Source organism: Ochotona princeps, chromosome 17 (assembly GCF_030435755.1).
Source record: "Ochotona princeps isolate mOchPri1 chromosome 17, mOchPri1.hap1, whole genome shotgun sequence".
Classification (NCBI taxonomy): domain Eukaryota; kingdom Metazoa; phylum Chordata; class Mammalia; order Lagomorpha; family Ochotonidae; genus Ochotona; species Ochotona princeps.
In genome coordinates, this window is record NC_080848.1 from 24,437,932 (window position 1) to 24,461,071 (window position 23,140).

At 41.2% G+C, this 23,140-nt stretch overlaps 1 protein-coding gene across 2 annotated transcripts in view; it reads left to right on the top strand.

Annotated features, from left to right (window-relative positions):
• The window catches only part of STXBP4 (syntaxin binding protein 4), a 150,597-nt gene that overhangs the window by 2,897 nt on the left and 124,560 nt on the right, over positions 1 to 23,140 (top strand). The window contains exons 2-4 of one of the 2 annotated variants that reach the window (XM_058675272.1): positions 15,563 to 15,648; positions 16,840 to 16,964; positions 21,931 to 22,063. In XM_058675272.1, the coding sequence (XP_058531255.1) occupies positions 16,918 to 16,964; positions 21,931 to 22,063 (180 nt within the window). In that variant the 5' untranslated portion in view covers positions 15,563 to 15,648; positions 16,840 to 16,917. Of the gene's footprint in view, positions 1 to 15,559; positions 15,649 to 16,839; positions 16,965 to 21,930; positions 22,064 to 23,140 lie in introns of both variants that reach the window. The other variant, XM_058675271.1, reaches the window with a different exon arrangement.

Consider the following 23,140-nt stretch of genomic DNA (forward strand, 5'->3'; position numbering starts at 1 on the left):
GAACCAGGGCCCATAAAGGAAGCCAGAACCATAGGGTGGAGGTTTGGCTTGCCACTGGCGCCTGTTTAAAATTTTAAGTCAACTTCTAAATTTAAGAATATAAAATAAAATAAGATAAAATTTTAAGTCAGGGTGACTGAGAAAGAGATCTTGCACCTGCTTATTCACTCCCCAAATGGCTACAACTTCCTATGTATGCCAGGTCAAAGCTAGGAGCCAGGAACTCCATCCTGGTCTCCCAGACAGTAGCAAGGTCCCAAGTACACGGGCCACCTACTGCTGTTTACCCAGGTACGTTAGCAGGAAGCTGTATTGAAAATGGAGCAGTCAGGACGGGAGCTTGCTCCCTGACAGGGGACATGTGCATCTCAAGCAGCAGCTTAATGCACTGTGTCACAATGTTGTCCCTCTAGAATAACTAGTTGCTTTCAGTTGTAACATAGGCCTTTCTATTGTCCTCTATATGTGTTCATAATTTGTTTATATCAGTATGGACTCGTAAGCTTTCATTTTAATTATGGATTAAAAGTTATTGCTGTGATCTTTTCTGATTTCAAGTTTTCCTAGATTTTGCTTCTGAAAGGTTGTTTTCTTCCTACCATTCCTTTGATACTTCCTTAATTTCTGACATAACTCTTCTTAAGTTTTCTTATTCTATCCCTTGAGCTGGCCAATTTTGTCAGAAATTTTGGTTCCTTTAGTAGAGAATGATATTTAAAAACAAAATCTTGGTAGTAAACACTAATTGCTTTTAGACCTTCGCAACAGGGATACTTAGGCAGTTTGGAATATAAACAGATACACATGTATGTTCAGTAGTCATAAATCTGGCTAGCATTACGTTCAATATATGTGCTTATTTGCCCCATCCCCCCTGAATTCTTCACCCCAGTCGTGTGAGTTTAACCACACATCCCCCACCGCCCCGCGCATTAGCACAAAGCTAGACAGCAGGCCAGCCGAAAGCTCAGCCGGAGTTGAGCTGCAGACTTTTGGAGGGGTAAGAGGAGAGGTCAGTTAGGAAGTTAGATGTGAGTGCAGCCCAGGCAGTACCCGGTCACTCAATTTTACAGTCCAGGAAATAAGCAAGGAGGAGGAAGTCACCTGACCAAGTTTATCCCATGGGCTGAATTTCTTTTTGATTTCTTTATCCTTGCTGTTTCTACCACATCTTGTAGAAAGCAGTTTTGCCATGAACTGTACAGTAGCTTTCCTTCTCAGTATTAGGAAATATTTCTTTACTTCTGCCTCACCTAAAATCGTTGTTAATGTGGTGGCAGGCATTGAACTGAGTTGAATGTACGATTGAACCAAGGTGAAAATTGAAGCCCAGGGAGTCCTTAAAAGGCACATCAGTGCGCATTGGTACGATAACATTTTCTTCTAAAGCTTTCCATGAAAGCATCGCTTTAGGCTGTCCCTCTTGTGAGTATGAAGGTGCTTCTGACATTGCATAGATCATTGTGATAACTAAGGGAATGGATGGATTGTACTGGGAATGCAATAGGAGTCCGTCCTTGCTGGGCAAGACTGGGCTAACCCGGTTCTGCAGGAGGCAGAGGTATTAATTACACACCATCTGACACTTCAAGACTTGACCCTTTTTTTCAACATTATTCTTCAATGAAAAAAAAAGAATTAAACTGTAAAGTGTCTCTACTAAGCTATGGTCATGCATGATTTTATATATTAAAATATTTTTTCATGTAAAGTTTTTACATTCAAATAATGTTTTCTCATCTGATTATGGGTTTTCAGACTTTCAAAGGATGGTAAATATATGCTATTTTAAATTCTCATTTGTAGTTGCTTATTTTAGTATTGTTAACACATAATATAAATTAAGGAAATTGCAGCATCAATAAGTATAGTAATCACTGAATTATATTTCCTATTTGGCTAGAAAAGCTACTTACATCCATTTTGTAATACAAAATAACCAATAATTATTCCAACAGCACTAATAAGTTTATTTAGAAGCTCTTTATTACAATATGTGTACACAGAAGAGGAAGTATAATGTAATTAAATAGTAAGAGCAGATGCATAATTTGCTTGAGAACAGGTTGGGTAATCACCGTTTTCCAGTTAATGCGCAGTAACACTGTGAAGCTGCCTGGGAAAGTCTGGATCTGCTCTTTTTTGTTGCTTAGTAGGAGTCTGTGCCACAGTTAGGGTGCTCTACCTGGAAGATCTGGAGTCAGTTGCTGTGATTGGCAGAGAAGCTGACATGAAAACAATAAGCATCAGAAGAAGGCATTCATGTGTTCAGGCAGCATTCATCACAGAGGGTCACAGCTTGGAGGGTGGGGACCTTGGCACTTGCTTTAACACTGTACTGCCACTGTTTGGAAGCTATTAATATGTTTTCATAGGAGCTAATGCGCGTTCCTTTTCTGTTGGGCTCTCCATCTATGTAACCATCACCTTTTCTGCAGCTTGGCACTCTTTTGTTTTCTCTCTCTCTCTCTCCCTCACACACACACACACACAGAGTTACATTCCTAATGGAGTGACTGACATTCTACATGACTCAGGCTGCAGCACAGTCTATATGTTAGAATAAGCAGGAGCAAAGGGAGAAAAGCAGAGAAAATACAAATGTAGAGAGGCAATTTTAGGAACTAAGAGATAAGACAAAAGGTAAAACTTCAGATTTTTTTTTTAAATCAAGCTTTTTTTTTAGTATTTGTGTTTTTATTCGAAAGGCAGATTTATAGGGAGCAGGAGAGACAGAAAGAAATACCTTTCGTCTGCTGGTTCACCCCCTCAAATGATCACAATGGCTGGAGCTCAGCCAACGCAAAGCCCAAGGACTTGGACTATCCTCCATTGCTTTTCCAGGCCACAGGCACAGAGCTGAATCAGAAGCAGAGCAGCCAGGACTTGAACCAGCGCCCACATGGGCTACTGACCCACAGGTGAAGGATTAGCCTATTGAGCCACTGTACCAGCCCCCCAAAATTCAGAATTTTTTGAGAAAAGGTTATATGAAATAAGATCAAGCAAAAAATGGAGATGACATAGTATTTATAACCCATAATACCGTAGATCATCTGATCTTGCATTCTTTTTTAACTTTATCTCCTGCCACTCTTTCCCCATCCCAGCCATGCTTATTTCTATGTGGAAACAAAACTTCCAAGTTTGCTTTGCTACCTAAGGCCTTTTCTTTGCCTGAAATGATTCATTCACTAATTGTTCTTGTAGCTGATTTATAATTTGGGTCTTGGGTAAAACAGCCTAAATTTGCCCTCCTCTGCCCAGTCCCATTTGATCCCCAGTGTTTAGTAGAAGGTAAAAGCCGTAAGAGTGGGGATCTTGGTTTGCTCACTGTGAGATAAGCAACTGTGTATGGTATTTGGACATGATTGTACCAGATAAATATTTGCTGAGTTAATGCAAGCAGAAGCAGATAGTCTAAGGAAACTTCCACCGGTGAGCTGACATGGTGATGAAAGTTTGTCTATGTGTGAGGCTGCGGCAGACTCCTGCCTTGAAGCAGTTTTCTGGTGTTTTCCTAGGGTGAGGCAGTCTCCTACAGGCAGATGCTTTGCATCCCATGTGAAGGCAACTAAGCAGTATTTCTGAAAGAAAGAAAAATACATGAGCAAACAACATGTAGTTTTTGGATACAGAATAAAGGAGATAGTAAAGTAACTCCTTGAGCTTTTGTGTCTTGCTTTCTGAAAAATTTGTGTTACATATAAAGTATGGGTTAATGGGCTCAGTCTTGAAGCCTAGCAGCTGGAGTCCTCACCTTGCATGCCTAGGATCCCATATGGGTGCCAGTTATAACTCCAGCGGCCCCACTTCCCATGCAGTTTTATGCTTGTGGCCTGGAAAAGCAGTCGAGGACAGCCCAAAACCTTAGGACCTTGCACCCACGTGGGAGACCCAGAAGAGGCTTCAGACTTCTGGCTTCAAATCAGCACAGCTCAGGCCATTGTGGCCACTTGGGGAGTGAATCATCGGAAAGAAGATCTTCCGCTGTGTGTCTCCTCTCTGTATATCTAAATTTCTGATAAAAACAAAACAATTAAAAAAAAGAGTATGGGTCCCAGTGCATAGTCTAGCAGCTAAAGTCCTCCCCTTGCACTCACTGGGATCCCACATGGGTGCTGGTTCTAATCCCGGCAGCCCTGCTTCCTATCCAGCTCCCTGCTTGTGGCCTGGGAAAGCAGTCGAAGACAGCCCGGAGCCTTGGTACCCAGCACCAATGTGGGAGACCTGGAAGAAGCTCCTGGCTTCTGGCTTTGCATTGGCTCAGCTCTGGCCATTGTGGCCACTTGGCCAGTGAAATCAGCTGACAGTAGATCTTTCTCTCTGTCTCTCCTCCTCTCTGTTTATCTGACTTCCCAATAAAGAAAACAAACAAATAAAATCTAAAAAAAATTTATTAGAAGGCATTGAAACTATGGGTCTAACTTAATAACAACAAAATTTACATTTTTAAGATTGGTTTTAATGAATCAGTAGGCTGTAGGTATTTCTAATTTGTCAGCTCTGCTATAGAAACCAAACAGGTTATTTATTAGATAGCTACATCATCATATCCTCCCCCTCTCCTTAAACTACCTTACTGTGAAATGTCACCACACTTGTAATAGTTTTCTTCTTTTTCAAAAGACTTGCGTGCAGGCTACCCCTTCCCGTTCGTGGGCCGGGTTGATCTTGGTGGGCATGTACATTCTACGAAGAAAAATTTCCCCTCAGAAACAATGTGGGATTGGCAGTTCACTAAGCCTGGCATTAAGTTTTTTTTTATTCATAAAGTTTACGTAAAATTATTCAAGGTGATTTTGTGAATGATTTTGTTATTCTATTCATGTTGGAAGAGGGGAAGAGCCATTAGATGAGGAATCTGAGTGTGTGGGCTTGTGGGCTGCAGAAGGGGAGTTCAGCTGTCTGGGCCGGTCCCCTCCAGGGCTGTGTCTGACCAAGACAAAGACGGGGCTCAGAAAATCCCATCACTTGTCACTTCAATAGGCTCTAGTAGGTGTCTAATTAAAAAAAAATTAAATATAGGTTGTACTATAATTTGCTGTGAGTTTTCTTACTAAATTGTAACAGAGAAAGGTATATTTTATTTATTCTAACTACCTGTCAGTTTATTTAGAAAACAATATTTGCAAAATGTTTGTGAAGTTTATGGCCAGTTTTCTTTGGAAAACAGGAGCTCTATGTTGTATTCTCATTCAGGTTGTAAAAATTAACCAATAACTTAGAAATGGATATGCGTAAAAGAGAATCACGAGAGAAAATGGCATTTAATAATAACTTTAAATACTAGATGCCAGAAAAGGACACCCAAATCTAGAGCTTCTTTAATTTTTTCCTTTATTAGAATAATATATGTAAGTGTATATCCTCATTGTGAATCATTGAGAAAATAAAGAATATTTTAAACAAGAAAATGAAAAATGAGAGTAAAAAATAATTTTAATTCTTAGTTATGATTGTTTACATTTTATTGCATATATTTCTATGATTATAATTTTAAAGATGAGACTATTTTTGAGTAAGTTTTAAAATTGTGATTCATATGGAGTATGTCAATTTTTTATGGGCTATTGTGAGATTTTTCAGCAAATGTGTATAGCATTAATTGAGATTATTCCAAATGTCCTATTTTTAAAAAAGATTTATCTATTTTTAATGGAAAGTCAGATATACAAAGAAGAGGAGAGACAGAGAGGAAGTTCTTCTGTCTGCTGATTCATTGCCCAACCCAAGTGGCCGCAACTGCCAGAGCTGAGCTGATCTGAAGCCAGGAGCCAGGAACTTCTTTCCAGGTCTCCCACATTGGTGCAGGGTCCCAAAGCTTTGGGCCATCCTTGACTGCTTTCCCAGGCCACAGGCAGGGAGCTGGATGGGAAGTGGGGCTGTCAGGACACAAATCAGTGCCTGTATGGGATCCTGGCGGATGAAAAGCAGGAACTTTAGCTAAGCCCTCAGATGTCCTATTTTTACCTTTTATTGTTTATTGCTTCAGTCATCTTTGACGACTGTGTATAGTAAATTATTTAACCAATTTGTGAAATTTTACTTTAGATAGCTCCTGATGTTTTATGGTTCTTAACTATTTGGAGGTGATTATTTTTACTTGAAAGGCAGATTTGCAGAGAAAGAGAGATAAAGGAGAAAGAGCTCTTCCATCCTTTGGTTCACGCCCCAGATGGTCACAATAGTCAGAGCTGAGCCAATCCGAACCCAGGAGCTTCCTCTGGGTCTCCCACATGAGGGCAGGGGCTCAGTGATTTCACCCATCCTCTGTTGCTTTCCTGAGGCATAAACAGGGAGCTGGATTGGAAGTGAAGAAGACAGGACCCTAACTGGTGCCCGCAGGGGATGCCAATACTCAAGACAGAGGATAAGCCTGTTATGCCACCATGCTGGCCCTCTGTAATGCTATTTATGCAAGCACTGAACAGCTGTTTATATGCTTGCTAGATTGCTCCTTTGCCAACCACAGGATATTAAAATACCCTAAAGACAGGTATTGCACCAAGCAGCTCAAGAGTCATCTCTGGGACTTTTTTCAAATGGTCTTGTTTCCAAATCCTAAAATTCGCCTGTTGTCCCCCAAAGATTTTCAAATTTTCAGATTTTCAGTCACCTTCCAAGGAGAGCTGCAATCACCAGATGCCTATATTGGTCCAGACCTTGCTGCAAGGGCACTACCCACGCAGATCAGCCTAAAAATATTCGTAGGTCATCCTTCTCATTATTTTAGTACTAAGATCACATTAGGAGAAGCTTAGACTGTATGACCATAACATGCAACCTGTGCACACATTTCTAAACTGTGCCTAAATGAGCTTCTGCCTATCCCTACACAAGGTGATAAAACCTGCCCTCTTGGCATATTCACTTCCACTTAATAGGAGATACTTTCTTCCTCTGCACAGGGATTTTGGGCTTTGAGTTGATCCCCTGGGTCTCTTTATTGGTTGGAAATAACTGGCTGTATATGAGAACTCCTGGTGCATCTCTTAGAACTCTCCAGGAATCAAGCCCATAATATTGAGTGAGCAGCACTAACCAGTGGTTTCAGATTTTCCACCATTATTGATTTCCTATCTCTACAAATAGCATCCATTAAAATGTCCTCATCCTTGGCACCTATCCTCACCTCCTTGTTATTGGCTATAAGTATTTCTTAAGTGTCCTAAAGTTTGAATTTGAAGCTCTTTTCCTAGGAGCTTCTGCCCATAGCCACAGCTTCCTTTGTGACCACAGAATTGGAGTGCCCTGGGATGGCCCTGTGGAGTCTGCTTGCTTAGCAAGTGTGGGAACCTTCTCTTCCCTCAGAAAACTTAAATCTCTGCCCCTGGAGAGTCTTACCAGTGTTCTCACGTAAGCAGAAACCTCCTTGGCCTCCTTCCTTTTCCTTTGTTTAGTCTTTAACAATATGATTATAAGCCTTCACACGCCGTAGGAATGAGCTAGCTGTTCCTAAGCAGTTGATGGGGCAGTCTGGTGGATCTTAGAGACCTCTCGATGGCCCGTAGCTTCTGACAAAGTACCTTTCATACTAACTTTTTATGCTTATTGAGAAACTAGGCTTTGCATCAAGTCAACGACTCTCATGCAGTCACACTTTGTTTTTTCCTCTTTCCTTCGGATGTTCTTTTTACTTTACACAGACAACTCTAAGACATGAAAAGGTTCCTGAACTTCACAGCTTGCTAATCGCTTTGAAGTAAAATAGAAGTATTTGGTAAGGAAGGATGGGAGTTAGGCTGTTGCTTACACAGCTTTTGTGAGTCTATTCTAGATGTATTATTTTAATCTTTGCAATAATAGCTCAATACATCTGCTAATTAATTACCAATGACAAGGTGTGTGTTGAGATACATACTTGTTCCTAATCCAATATTGCAGTTACACAATTTTCCACAGAGATTTAGCTGAATTTGCCTATTTTTTAATTGCTTTCTTTATTTGTAACATTTTAAAATGAATACACTTAATCATACAATGGAATTTGGAGTGGAAAGAAGTCACTTTCTAGAAGATTCTTCCCTAAACATTTCCAAAACCAATTTTTGTCATTTACAAAATAATGGATTTTTAAAAGGCATTAACGAAAAACAAGGTAAAATATGTAAGGATTAACTAAATACTATATAAGAAAAATCAGGATGAAGATAACTTAAAACATTACTGAATATCACAAACGCTGGAGCAAATGAAATCATGTACCAGGATCTCAGAAGGAAGACTGGGTACCAATACTTCCTTACCTTGTAAGTTTAATGTGATTTCAGACTGATAGGACTCTCTTATTTTCCAAACAAAATAAAGTGATTCTGAAGTTAATAAGTAATAGTAGACAACAAAGAAACTTGTTTTACGAAAGGACAATAAAGAAGATTGGTCCTAACAAGAATTAAAAAGTAAATAAATAAAGCTTCAGCAGGTAAAATAGAATGACATTGGTGAATGAATGGGCTAACCACAGAACCACACTAAAAATTATGGATGTAGGGATTGGCATGGTGGCACTAAAGGTTAGCCTGCCTCTTGTATTCCTGCATCCCGTGTTGGAGTGCCTTGTTAAGGCCAGGATGCTACAGATGTAGTTTCCTGCGATTACACATCATCAGAGGCAGCAAATGATGTCCCAGGTGCTTGGGTCTCTACCACCCAGTTAGGAAACCCAGATGGAGTTCCCAGCTCCTGTTCTGCCCCTCGTGTTAAAATCATTTGGAGAGTGGACCAGCAAATGAAAGATTGATCTCTTTCTTTTGCTGGCACCCTCTCTCCCTCTATCTCTCTGCCTTTCAACTAATGGGAGTAAGTAAGTAAATTAAGGAAGTAGATTTAAATACTTAATAAGATTTAGTGTATGATAACGGACACATCTCAAAATGATGGGAAAAGGTGGTTTCTTTAACAGAACGATCACAACAAAGGGGTGATGATCTTAGGAGAAAGACATAAGGAATGAATTTCTCTGTGTGTTTCGATGGCTCTCATATGGATCAAAGATGAAGAAATCACTAGAGAGTTCTTTTTAACTTTGTAGGGGAAAGGAGTTTCTAATTTGACCTAAAACCCAGAAATCATAAAGCAATGAAAATTTTAGGCACAGTTTTTACATACAAAAATCTGTAACTGACAACAAAAAGGCAGAAAAGATATTTGTAGTTCTTAGTGCTGACAGAAGAATGACCTCCTTAAGAATTAAAAGCACATAAAAGCTGAACAGGGAAAAAAAACACTAGCAATTTAAAAGATATTTCCAGGTATAGTCGACTGCTTAGGTTGCCCTGTACCTAGCAAGGATTGCGCTGCTGGCAGAAAAGCAGCCAGTGGCTGGCAGGCATTCTGGGCCTGGTTGATGCCACATTTGTGTTAACCATATCAGTGTCCTAGCATAGTAGTTTGTCCTTTGCCTCCCCTCTCCCCGCCTCTATTCTCCCCTCCTCGCCTCTCCTCTCCTTACCTCTTTTTTTCCTTCCTTCCTTCCTTCCTTTCTTCCTTCTCTCTCTCTCTCTCTCATTTTTCAAAGATCAGGGAACTCTGCTCTTGGATATACCACCTCGCCTCCCAGGTTGGGGTGCTGCAGATTGCCTGGAGAAAGCCATCTGGGGACAAATTGGAGTGGGAGCAGCTAAGCACTTGTTTGACAGGGAAAGAATGACTTCTGGGGTCTTCCACAGACAGCCACTACACTGACTGGTAGGTGAGGAAACTGAGATGGAGTGGTTAAAGGGAAGAATCTGGAGGGCATGTTTGGCTTAGGCCAAGGCACCCGCCCACGTGGGAGACATGGGCTGAGCTAAATAGGGTTGCTTGCTTTCCACAGGCACTCAGGAGAGCTGGGGTTGGGGGTGGGCAGGGCATGCCTGGCTGGGCTAGGTCACAGTACCCACCCACACGAGCAGGGCTAGGCTATGTCGTGCTGAGCTGCAGCATCCACCAGAAAGTAAAGGAACAGAATCTGGTGGGGACAGATTCTGCAGGGGAATTGCGGGCTCTCCCCTGTGGGACTGCAGCATCCAGTGGCTTAAGTGGACAGCTGGGGGCAGTGAGAGGCTGAGCCAGGCTGGACTACAGAACTCATCTGATAGGAACCCACCTGGTATTTCACAGGAGCTGGGACTGGGATGAGGCTGGGTGGGGCCAGCTGCAGCATCCACCAGTACCTGTAAGGGCTGGTACTGAGGGCAGACCATGCCAGGCAGAGGCATTGCTCCCATTGGCACACGTAAGATCTGGGGCTTGGAGCAGGCTTGGTAGGGAAACTTGGAGAACTCCTCTAATAGGCCATAGTACCTGCTGAGCAGCACAAGAGCCAGGGCTGGGGCAGGCCAGGTCAGGCAAGGTTGTATCATTTGTCAGCATTTGTGTGGAGAAGATCAGACCAGGCCAGGCCATGGCACTCACTGGCAAGCATGCATCCAGGACAGAGCGTGGGTCATACCTGGCTGTGCTAGGCTGCAACACCTGCCAATGAGAGCTGAAACTGTGGATGTTCCATGCCAGACTGGGTTGAAGCACATGTCAGCACTCATAAAATCTGGTACTGGAAACAGGTCTGATAGCAGAACTCTGGGGACTCACCTCCTCGACTATAGCTCCCACTGGTGAATTCACAACCTGGGGCTGTGAGTGGAGCAGACTGGGCAAGGCTGCAGCAACCATTGGCATGTGTATGGGCTGGCTCTGGGAACAACCTAGACTGGGCTAGGCTCTAGCACCCACTGGTGATCTTGAGAGCCAGAATGGGTGTGGGACAGGTCAGACTAGACCATGGCACCTGTTGGGAGGTGGATCTGGGGACGGGCCAGGCTGGGCTTGGCTGTACTACCCACTGAGTGGCAGGATTGGTGGCCAGGCATGTCAGTCTGGGCAGCAGCACCCACTGGCACAAGTAAGGTCCATTGCTGAGGGCGGACCTAGTAGAGGAACTTGGAGCACTCCCCTGCCAGACACAACTCCCACTAGTGAGCACAAGAGCCATGGCTGGGAGCAGGCTAGAGCAGACTGAGCCGCAGCACCCCTTGGCATGTGAGCTGAGTCTGAGGACATCCAAGGAGGGTCATTCCGCAGCAAACACTGGCACAAGTGAGATCTAGGACAGAATGCAAGCCAAGACAGGTTGGACAGCAACACCCATCAGTTCCCATGAGAGTGAGGGTGGGTCAGGTTAGACTGTGCTGCTACACCCACTAGTGAGAGCTGAAACTAGGGCAGGCAGAGCTGAGCCAGGCTGAAGCACCTGCTGACATGTGCGAGACCCAGCCCTGGGAACAGGTCTGGGAACATAGCTGGTAGGAGAACTGTAAGAGAACTCTGCTAGGCTGAACCTTCGCTGGTGAGTATAAGAACCAGTGCTAGGGTCAGGCCAGGTTGTACAAGGCAGCGGCATACGTCTGCATATGAAAAGGTCAGGTCTGGGGACCGGTCAGACAACTCAGCCAGAGCACCCACAAGTGTGCAGGGAGCCAGATGGAATGTGGTCTGGGCCATGCAGAAACCATGGCAGGGGTGGGCCTTGTGGGTATTATTGAGGGGCTGCTCCTATTAGGCCATGGCACCCACTGTTATATTTGAAGGCAGTCTGTGGTGGGCTGGCTAGGCTAAGTCTTAGCATCCGTCAGTTCACTTAAGAGATGGGACGGAGGCAGAAATGACCAAGTAGCTGCATTCACCAGTATGACAGACCACACCTGACCCTGCCTTGGCTAGTACACATAAGAATCAAGTCTGAGGTTACCTCAGGCAAGGTTTCTTGGGGTACTCCCTAACTAGACTGCTGGACTTATAGCCTAGCTACCAGGAAAATCACAGGATGTGTGGTCCAGCCTTGGAGTGCATGTGTCGGGACTGGGCTTCCTCAGCTGCAGGCACCTGTGCAGTGGACAGTATGCCCAGATGCACACAGGGAACATAATGGCTAGCTCATCTAGACCAGAAGGTGAAAGCAGAACAGGTTGGGCAGTTCTTGGGACCAACCTTTACAGCCTATCCCTGGGTCGGTGGATGCACTGAGGTGGGCTGTGTCAACCAATAGACCTTGAAAGGTCTTCTCAACCCAGGAGCAACAAACCAACAGTTTCTCGGAACTATCAAAACCATTTTTCAGATGTCTTTAAGGCATCATCAAATGATCATCCCCCATTCCCAGGTGCTCATGTAGTTTGACAGAAAAGAGTAATACTCCTCTCCCTTCCTCCCCTACAGCCGGGGGAAGTGGAACATATGTTCCATATCTGACTCCCCTCACCCTAATCAGAGCCCACATGGGTGTCTATCCTTCTCAACTTTGTGAACACTATTTAAGAAACAATCTTTTTTAAAAATTTGTGCAAATGAGAAAACAATTCACTTAAAAGGAGATGTGATATGGTTCTTTTTTTTTTTAAGGCCAGCTATAGAGAGAGGAGGAGAGACAGAGAGAAAGATCTTACATCCTCTGAGGTCTCATTCCTCAAGCGGCCGCAATTGGGAGCCAGGAGCTTCCTCCAGGTCTCCCACGCGGGTGCAGGGTCCCAATGCATTGGGCCGTCCTCGACTGCTTTCCCAGGCCACAAGCAGGGAGCTGGATGGGAAGTGGAGCTGCTGGGATTAGAACTGACACCCATTTGGAATCCTGGTGCATGCAAGGCAAGGACTTTAGCCTCTAGGCTTCTGCGCCTGGCGCATGAAATGGTTCTTAAAACATTGAAACTTTCATTTAGACTGCCTTAAAATACCATTTTCATCAATGAGAAAAGTTATCCAGTATAGCGTACTGATGAGAATTTCGACTTCGAGGCAGAAGTATTAGTGCAGCGGTTAGGTACTATACAGTTGAGGGTCATTTTTGTAGTTTCTAACAGTCTTACAGTATTGAATATTTATTATAGTTTTTGGCAGATGATGCTTTTGTGCCCTTCTCTTTTGTTTTTGATCTAGTAAAAACTTACCAGTTTTATAAAATATTGAATACCAAGATCATTCATGCTGCAAAGATTTGTTGTTCTCTAGTGAGCCTTTTAATTACATGTAATGAAACCGATTTAATGAGATCATAAGCAGAGAGATTTGTATATCAAAGTGAAGCTCTAAGTTTTCTAGAATGGATTTTTGTTATAAAACACATTTTTTTTTGCTTCTGTGCTCTACTTTCTGTTTTTGCTGACTCACCAAGCCCCCAAACACAGCGTGTTTTCCTTGACTGTGCATATTTTTGGTGGAGGACAGAATGTTTTCCTTCTCTGTCATTCATTAATGATGTGGTTGTGTGTGTATAAAACTCCTGCTGGTGAGGATCTTATAAGACACAAGGCTAGGCAAGGCATGGGCATTTTGTGATATTTAAAAATGTAACCGTGGATGTCTTGTTAACAACCGCAGTTTGGATAAAATCAAACACATTCCTGTTGTGAAAAAATTTAATCAGTAATATGATCTTCATTTGAGGATTTTCCAAACAGTTCATGGAAAGTGCATATTGTGAAAAACCCACATATTGATTTCAAAATGTTTGAACTTTACACTCTATTTTCCATGAACTATTTTTGTAACCTCAAAAAAAAAGACAACATATATTACTACTGTAGTTTCCTATCCTACTTTTTTTGGTGAATTAAGCTTTTCACAAAAATTAATTTCATGAAAATGCTTTGAATGTCTTAGTAAGTATCGCATTATATGAAATTTATTACAGAGATTCAGCAATTGATGCTTCCATTACACTGTTATCTTCCCAGAGGACCTGGGAATCCTGTGCCCGATTGGGAAAAATGCCCACTAGACGGCGATCTTACTCACTGGTCCCAGGAAAGACGTCCCAGTTGGTTTACATCTCCCCTTAATCTCAGTGTAAATATTCCACCTTAACATAAGGAGATGCCAAAAGCCTAAGCAACTATTCTAAAGTTATATGACTAACACACAACAGTATTGCCATTTGAACTTAAATTTTTAAACTTGCATTTTATTAAGATAGAATATTAAGATAATATTAAGACTATTAAGATGACTGCTAGGTTTGTGCTGCTGACAGCAAGTGGAGCTGTGGCTGCATTTCTCTGCTGATAATCTAAATGCTCTACTGTCCTGTTGCTTGCTGCTGCAGTGGCTATGAAGGCTGAATTATGCTTTTAACACCCACACCAAGGAGGTTAACATTATGTCAGACCCCCCAAAAGCAGCTGCTGTTTGGCCAGCGTCCATTCAATTTATTTACCAAAAAAAAAAAAAAAATCTTTGATTTTCTTCAGTATATAAGGGCTGGAGAAGAGAGAGAGAGTGATCTTGATTTCAGTTTTCTGTTTTGCTCCTCCTGTAAACTCCAGGATTCTGAATCCTTCTGCCTGTGTGGGATTCTGCAAGATGGGTTTTTGCTGTACCTGTTTCCTTAGCTACCATTTTGCCATTAAGCAGCTGAGAGTATGCTGAGACAGTGGTTCCCCTCACTGTCTTTAGAGGATGCCACCTCTCTGGAACCCAATACCACCTGCACATATTATCATTGTGTGTGTGTGTGTGTGTGTGTGTGTGTGTGTGTCCATGTGCTCAAACTCACAATGTGTATGAAGTGTGGCCCTAGTATCTTTGTCAGCTCTGTTTTTGTCTTCCAGAAATCTGGAGAAACTTGTAAATTTTCATCTAATGGCTCATTTCTCATTTCCTTTTTGCCATTGTAAGTTCATTTGTAACTATTTACCCAGAAATTAATGGGCTTTTAGGAGGGATACGCAATACCAAGGTCAACGTGCATTTTAACAGGAAATAAGTTTTAGATTTATTTTATCAGGCCCCTATTGATGTACAACAAATTGTAGGACTTTTTTTTAAGATTTTTTTTTTATTGGAAAGTCAGATATACAGCAAGAAGGAGAGACAGAGAGGAAGATATTCTATCCACTGATTAACTCCCTAGTTGACCAGAATAGCCAGAGCTGAGCTGATCTGAAGCCAGGAGCCAGAAACTTCTTCTAGGTCTCCCACGTGGGTGCAGGGTCCCAGATCTTGGGCCGTCCTCGACTGCTTTCTCAGGTCACAAGCAGGGAGCTGGATGGGAAGTGGGGCCACCAGAATTAGAACCAGCACCCATGTTGGATTCTGGCTCGTGCAAGGAAAGGACTTTAGGTGCCAGGCTACTGCACTAGACCCAAACTGTAGGCTTTTAAAGTGAGACAGTCTGCTAAGTTTTACATTTGTATCCAGTTGTGAAACCACTACTGCAGTAGGGTAAGTAATGGAACTATGAGGAAACTGAGACTTGACAAAATCTCAAATAAGACCATGGTTCATCAAGTCTCAGCACACAGGCTGTCAGGCCTGCCGTTTACCTTGGAAAGCACCCCTGACTATTCCTCACTTGAGTGGGAAGAGCAGTCTTTCTGTATCTAAGCTTCACATTTCCTTAGTAGGAAAATTACACTAAATAACCCTATTGTCCTTTTCAAATCAAATGAATATGCTCCATTCATATTTCTTATTTAGAGGTAGTAAACTTCTACTCAAATACAGTTTCTTTTAATTAAGTAAAACTGCACTGTTCACTAATTTTCACAGTGGAGCTACATAAGACATAATCTTTTTTTCTTTTTAGCAGAGAGTATTTAAGAAGCCCATGGAGTTATATGAATCAGTGTCATCAGAAGGAAGTTAGAGGGCCTGAAGGAAGTCTCTCAAGAGTTGGTGAGATAATAAAAACTTCTGTTTTCTTTAATTATGTTGTATAATTATTTTTATGGCCATAAATTTCATAGCCTTGTGTTTATAGAAGACATTGTCCTTAAGCTTTTATTATGTGGTTTTTAAAATGCATGCATATATTTTAAAGATTTATTTATGTATTTGAAAGGCAAAGTTACAAAGAAAGAGGGGAGACAGAGACATCTTCCATTTGCTGGTTCATTCCTTGAATGACTGCGAGCTAGGACTGCTGAGGCCAAAGCTTGGAGCCCAGACTCTGGGTCTTCCATCTGGTTGCCAGAGAACCAAGCCTTTGGGCCTGGAAATAGAGAAGCCATGAGTTGGACTGGCAGTCTGATACAGGATGCCAGCATTTACCAGAGGTGGCTTAATCAACTTTGCCACAATGCCAGGCCCAATTATTATGTCATTGTTTTGGAAAGGTCTGAGATGGGTAATTTTTTTTCTTTCAATATTTATTCAGGTTTATCATAAATGCAGATTTACAGAAAGGTGAGACAGAGAGAGAGATCTTCCAGCCTCTGGTTCTCTCCCCAATGACCACAGCTTCTGGAGCCAAGCCAGTGTGGAGCCAGGAGCTTCCTCTGGGCCTCCCAGCAGGTTCAAGGTCCCAAGGAATTGCACCATCTTCCACTGCTTTCCTAGGCCACAGGCAGGAAGCTGGATGGAAAGTGGAGTAGCTGGAACACCGTCCAGTACCAGCATGAGATGTCAGCACTTGCAAGTGCAGGATTATCCAAATGAACCATCGGACCAGCCCTTATTATTTGATTTCTAAACTTTATAGTGATGGAAGCTGTAAATGTTACCTAATATACAGCTGGACGAGGGTACGTAAGAGATGTGTGTGCCAAAGTGAATTAACCAATAATACTTTCCATGAATTTTCTGAGCCTGTTTCTCCTCATCACTTTTGCCAGAGGATGTGGATTTTATGCAGATATGTTCATAATGGTGTAGGCCCGCCCTCTATCTAGAGAATTGTCTTTGCACTTCTCAGATGTTCTCATCACTGACTAAAATGCCATAGCCCTAAATTACATAAAGTACATCTAACATCTATACACATGCGTATATTTTTATGTGCCAAGTATACATGTTTTTATGCAAAGTTGGAATGAAATTTGACTGTTCCAAGAGCCAACAGTTTATTTTCTACTTCTCCAATCTTAGGAAAGGAAGAATTTCTAGACTCTTCATCAAGTTCTTCATTTACACAGCTGCTAAATCCAAGGCTACTGTGGTGAAAGCATGAATAAAAATACATCTGCTGTGGCATCATCTGGTCCACTTGAAAAGTAATCTTCAAATTAATTTTAATATGTTTTGAATATCCTAGTTTAAAATGTGGATTTTCAGTGAGTTTTTAGTAGCAAGGTTTTGTCTTTCTAGCTGTCCACTGTGCTCATTACTCATGATTACTCACTCATGAGTAATGAGTGAAGTATTGAATTAACCTGAATTTCAGTTTGAAGCAGTGTATGGGCCAAAATCGGCATTCTCTTTAAAATTATTTGTAATGTTCTTTTAAAATTTTGGTTTCATAATTTCTGTATTAAAATTACAAATGTAAGATGAGTTTCTGCTGACTAGCAAACTGCCCTAAAATATCTTGAGTCAATCAGCATCGGTGCCGTCTCATGATTCTGGGGATGCTCTAAGTAGCTCCGGCCCCCACCCGTGCCCTGAGCAGTCAGCTTCTGGAGGTAGATGGCTGAGGTCTTTTTGTTTTGTTTTGTTTTGCTTGACTTGGTCTCTCATTTTTGAGGAAGCTGCTTCAGACTTCACATGTTAGCAGAATCATTCCTCGGCAAGAAATGTCTATTTTCTTCACATTTCATATTGTCACATTGGCCAGAGCAATTTAGACAACCAGGTTGGTTATTCAAGGAGTGGCTTTGAATGAAAGGAAACAGTGAAAGGAAGTCACATTGGCAAGGGTCATGCAGACAGGGATAAGAGTTGGTGGTATTTCCTGAACATGCTATATACTTTTACCAAGTTATACTCACAATTCCTATTCTTGTCCTTACTCTGCTCTCCAGCTCTTCAATAGATAACCTTAACAAAGAAGATAATTCATTCATTTTTAAAGGCAGAGCAATAGAGAGGGCAGGAGCTAGGGAGAGAGATATCTTTCATTGACTGATTCACATCTTAAATGGCTATAAAATCAGGGCTGAGCATTGGAAATAGAGTAGCCAGGACTTGTACTGACACCCCTGTATGGGGTATAAGTGTCACCAACAGCAATTAAGCAACAATGCTAAATGCTAACCTCTAAATAGACTTGTGGTTCTTTCGCTCAACAGACAGCAAAATCCCATCAACAGTTCCTTCCCCAAATTCTGCAGTGGCTGCAATGAGGCCAGGTTGAAGCCAAGAGCCAGGGACTCAGTCTAGTTCTCCCACATAGCTGGTAGGAATCCAAGTAATAGAGCCATTATGTGCTGCCTCCCAAGGTAAGTGTACCAGCAAGCTAGAATTGGGAGCAGATAATTAAGAATAGAGAGAAAGCTAGAATTGGGAGCAGACATCTTATGTTAATTGGCTGTTATTTGGCAGATCAAACATTTACTCCAGGAACCATTTTTATTCTTGATTCTTTTTTTGCTTGTACACATAAACACATTAATGTATGTACATGAAATAATGATATAGACATTTATTTTGAGGATTACACTCTATAGAACACTCTTTTTTATTATTATTTTTAATTAATTACATTGTATTATGTGACACAGTTTCATAGGTACTGGGATTCTCCCCTCCCCTCCCTAAACCCTCCCACCATGGTGGATTCCTCCACCTTGTTGCATAACCACAGTTCAAGCTCAGTTGAGATTCCCTCATTGCAAGCATATACCAAACATAGAGTCCAGCATCTTATTGTCCAGTCAAGTTCAACGGCTTCTTAGGCAGACCCCCTCTGGTTTGAAGACAGAGCCAGCAAAGTATCATCCCGATCAATTAAAAGCTCCAACATACCATCAGCAAAAATTTACATCATTATGGAATTAATTGACATACTAATGAGTAACCAATACGTTAAAAATAAATGAGAGTTCTTAACCACATTTTGTGACCACCTCATTGACATTTCAATTTTAGTTTATACACAACATATATATGTGTGTGTGTGTGTGTGTGTGTGTGTGTATATATATATATATATAGAACGTTCTTAACTACGAGATTGCATATACTGTTTTGACCTGACCTTTTTGTTTCAAAATTATATCCCGGCAATCACTTCATATCACCTTACCAAGCTTCTCTTTCTGTTGTCTTATAACTGCATAGTGTTTCGTTTTGTCGATTATTCAGTTTGTTCAGTCCTGTTGATGGACTGTTACATAGTTTGCAATTTTGGGGAAATATGAACTATGTCAAAATGAATAAGCTAATGTGCATGTCTTTTTTTCTGAAGTAATTTGGGGTGTATTTTTTATAGAAGTGGGCTTGCTGGATTAGATAATACTTTTTTGTTAGAGATTATCAGATATTTTCTTTAGAAGTTCCGTTTTGTAATCCCACCAACCATGTACAACTGTGCCTCATTTCCTACAGTTTTGACATAAAAGTATGTTTCCAGACTCAAACTTTTATTAATCTAATAAGAATTAGTGAGCAGTATTGCTGCGTGGTTTTAACTTTAGATTCTGTTTGGGGGGTTGAAGTAAAGCAGCATAACATTTTAATTCTAAAAATAAAAGTAATCTAAAAGCTTATGAAGCTTTTAAAATAAGATCTTAACTCTGTGTGAATTATATACTGCCATTGAAATGCACATTTAAGAGAAACTTTTAACAACATGGAGATTGCCTATACCATTTCTAGATGGAGTCCAGTACCATGGAGTATAGGCTAAGGTTCTACTGTGCACTGCACTGGCATCCCATATGGGCACCAGTTCATGTCCTAGCTACTCCACTTTGATCCAGCTCCCTGTTTATGGCCTGGGAAAGCAGTGGAGGGTGGCTTACGTCCATGGGCCCCTGTAACCAGGGAAGACCCAAAACAAGTTCCTGGCTCTCAACTTCAGATCCGCCTAGCTCTGACCACCATGGTAATTTGGGGAATGAACTATTGGATGGAAGTTTTCTGTCTTTCCTCCTCTCTGTAACTCTGCCTCTCAAATAAAAAATAATAGTAGTAATAAAATAAATGTTATATATGTAAATTTCTAGATAGAAAAGCAGATTCTTACACTGCCGGTATTATAGTTTATGAATCCAGAAAAAATAATTCAGAGACAAAAAAATTGAGGTGTAGTAGTGTATTAACAATAGGTATTCTGTTGGCGTTAGAAGAAGGAACAATTCTCCCCTGAAATGATAATAAATCCCAGAGATTATATATACTCCTATTGAAGGAAATCCACACTTCCAGGGTTTAGAACATCACCTGAGGGATTTGCTACTGAGGTACCTTGGCTGTCTTTCTCTCCTTTATCTTTTCCGTTTATAGGCTTGGCTGTTTTGTGCTTCCTCAGTCTAACATCCCATTAAGAACAGCAACCCTGCATGATACACTACAGAGAGCAAAATATTGGAAGACAGTAATTTTGAGGGGTTTTTTTTATGTCTTTCATTACATTTTTAATTTATTAACTTTCACCTGTAACAGTTTTCCTGAAAATATACTTAGATACTTTATGGCAGAATCTACAAAAGCTTTTTTCTTTTGTATTGTCAGCAGAATATGCAATTTTTTTTAATAATAGTTTCTATTAGTTGATATGTTTGGAAGACCTTTACCCAGCAGTGGTTTTACGTGTTAGGGGAGCAGTTCTGTCACTTTGCCCACATTGCTGCTCACATTACCTACCTGAATTTTGGCTATTTTAAAACATGGAAATAATAATTATGAGGCTATGGGTCCAGTGAGATGGCTCAGTAACTGAATCTTTGCCTTGCATATGCCAGGATGCCACGTGGACATGAGTTCGTGTCCCAGCTGCCCAATTTCTATTCCAACTCCCAACTTGTGGACTGGGATGGCCCAAAGTCTTGGAACTCTACCCATGTAGGAGACATGGAGAAAGCTTCTGGCTCTTGGCTTCGCATTGGCTCAGTGCCAGTCATTATATCCACTTGGGGAGTGAACCAGCAGACAGAAAATCTTTCTTTCCTCTCCTTTTCTCTGTAACTCTGCCTTTCCAATAAAGATAAATGAATCTTTTTTAAAAATATGAGAATTTTATAAATGTTAAATTGAATGTCACTGTTTTGTATATTGCTGACCATAATGCTTTGTATGTGATAAAAAGACAACACTGAGTCTTCTTTCAAATTTTAATCAAGTTTTATTTGACTCTTCTGATCAGAAGATTCAGAAGCAAAACTTGAAAGTATTCCTTTTGCAGATTTTTCTGGACAATTTCTTCTTTTTAAGATTTTTTTTTTGAAAGGCAGATTTACAGTTAGAAGGAGAGACAGAGAATCCTCTGCTTGCTGATTCAGTCCCCAAATGACCACAATGACCAGAGCTGAAGTGAAGCCAGGAGACAGGGGCTTCTTCTCAGTTTCCCAAGAGGATACAGGGGACCAAGGACTTCAGCCATTTTCTGTTGCTTTCCCAGACCATAAGCAGGGAGCTGGGTTGTAAGTAAATCAGCCGGGACATGAACAGATGCCCGTATGCACTGCTAGTGCAGAGAATTAGCCTGCTCTGCCAGTGCAGCAGCTCCAACAGTTTCTTTTCAAATGGCATTATTCTTATGGCTGCCAGCAATAGTAACTGAAGCAATTATTTTCTTCCAGGAAAATGCTCTTGCTAAATTAAAAACCTAAGTTTTATTTTTGAGATTTGAACACAAGTCATCTATTTTTCTCTGAGTGGGTACAAATATATCTTCTGAAATTATTTCGTCAACTTATTCAGTTCTGAAATCCTTCGGTGTAATCCAGTAATCAACTAAAAGAATGTCTTTAGCTACCTTTAGCTAGTTTTAAATTTCACTAAAATATTTTAAACCATTTTTTTTATTGTTTTGATCCAAATAAGTAAGCATTGCTGTTATAAATCCTTTCATCTTTTTGATTGTTTTGTAGAGAAACTTTAAAATACAAAGGTAAAAATCAACTTGGAAAAAGAAAAATTCCACTTGATTTATGTCACCAGACTTTTTAGAAATGTAATTGCTATCAGTTACGAATTATTTTGGGTTGTCTAGATTTAAGAATTTGACTTAATACATAGCTTAAAGAAAAATGGATGTGTCAGCCTCTAGCCTCACCTGGGAGTGCTGCTTTCTTTCAGGGATCCTGCCTTGCAGGTGATCACAGTTGTGAAAGAAGCAGGTCTTGGTCTGAAGATACTAGGAGGAATTAATCGGAATGAAGGGCCATTGGTCTACATTCAAGAAATCCTTCCTGGAGGAGACTGTGCTAAGGTAACGATTAAAATATCCCAAAAAAACCTGCCGGTGATAACATTTATTTTCCATCTCTATCAATAAATTTCTGGAATAAAATGAAAACCTATTGTGACTGTATAGTCAATTAAAGATATAAAGGACTACAAAATAGACTCTTACCCCATAGCAGCATTAAACTAACCAATAAGTAGGTTTCTCACACATGAAAGTAACACATGATGTTTAGTGATTTTTTTTGAAAAAGATTTATTTACTTGTATTGGAAAGGCAGATTTTTTTTTAAATTGAAAGGTCAGATATACATAGAAGAAGAGAAACTGAGAGGAAGATCTTCCGTCTGATGATTCACTCTGCAAGTGGCCACAATGGCCGGAGCAGAGCCAATCCTAAGCCAGGAGCCAGGATCCTCTTCCAGGTCTCCCACGCGGGTGCAGGGCCCCAAGGCTTTGGACCATCTTTGATTGCTTTCCCAGGCCACAGGCAGGTGCCTGGATGAGAAGTGGGCCGCCGGGATTAGAACTGGCAAGGCGAGGACTATGCAGATTTATGAAGAGAAGGAGAGACAGCGAGAAAGATCCTCCGCTGGTTCACTTCCCAAGTCTCTGCAACAGCCAGGGATGAACCCGTCTGAAGCCAGGAGCCAGTCTCCCACATGGATGCAGTGTCCCAAGACTTTGGGCCATCCTTTACTGCTATCCCAAGCCACAAGCAGGGGGTTGGACAGGAAGTGGAGCAGTCAGGACACAGCAACACCAATATGGGATTCTAGCGTTTGCAAGTCAATAATTCAACCACTGAGCCATCGTGCCAGGTCATGTTTAGTGGCTCTTCATTGATCAGTGAGAACAGATTAAGAAAGTATATCCATGATGCATATATATTTTTTCATGTTGATGTTCTTATTTCACATAGTTTATTAAAAGGCAAAACCTTCTAATGGTCTTTCTCCCTATGTACCACTAGAGGGAGGCACACAATTGGTAATACCCTTTGTTCCTGATCACATCTCACTGAAGAAAACGGAAGTAGAGAAAGGTGTAGAAGAATAAGTAATTTGACAGTACTTACACTTATTTCTTATATTTGCTTAGG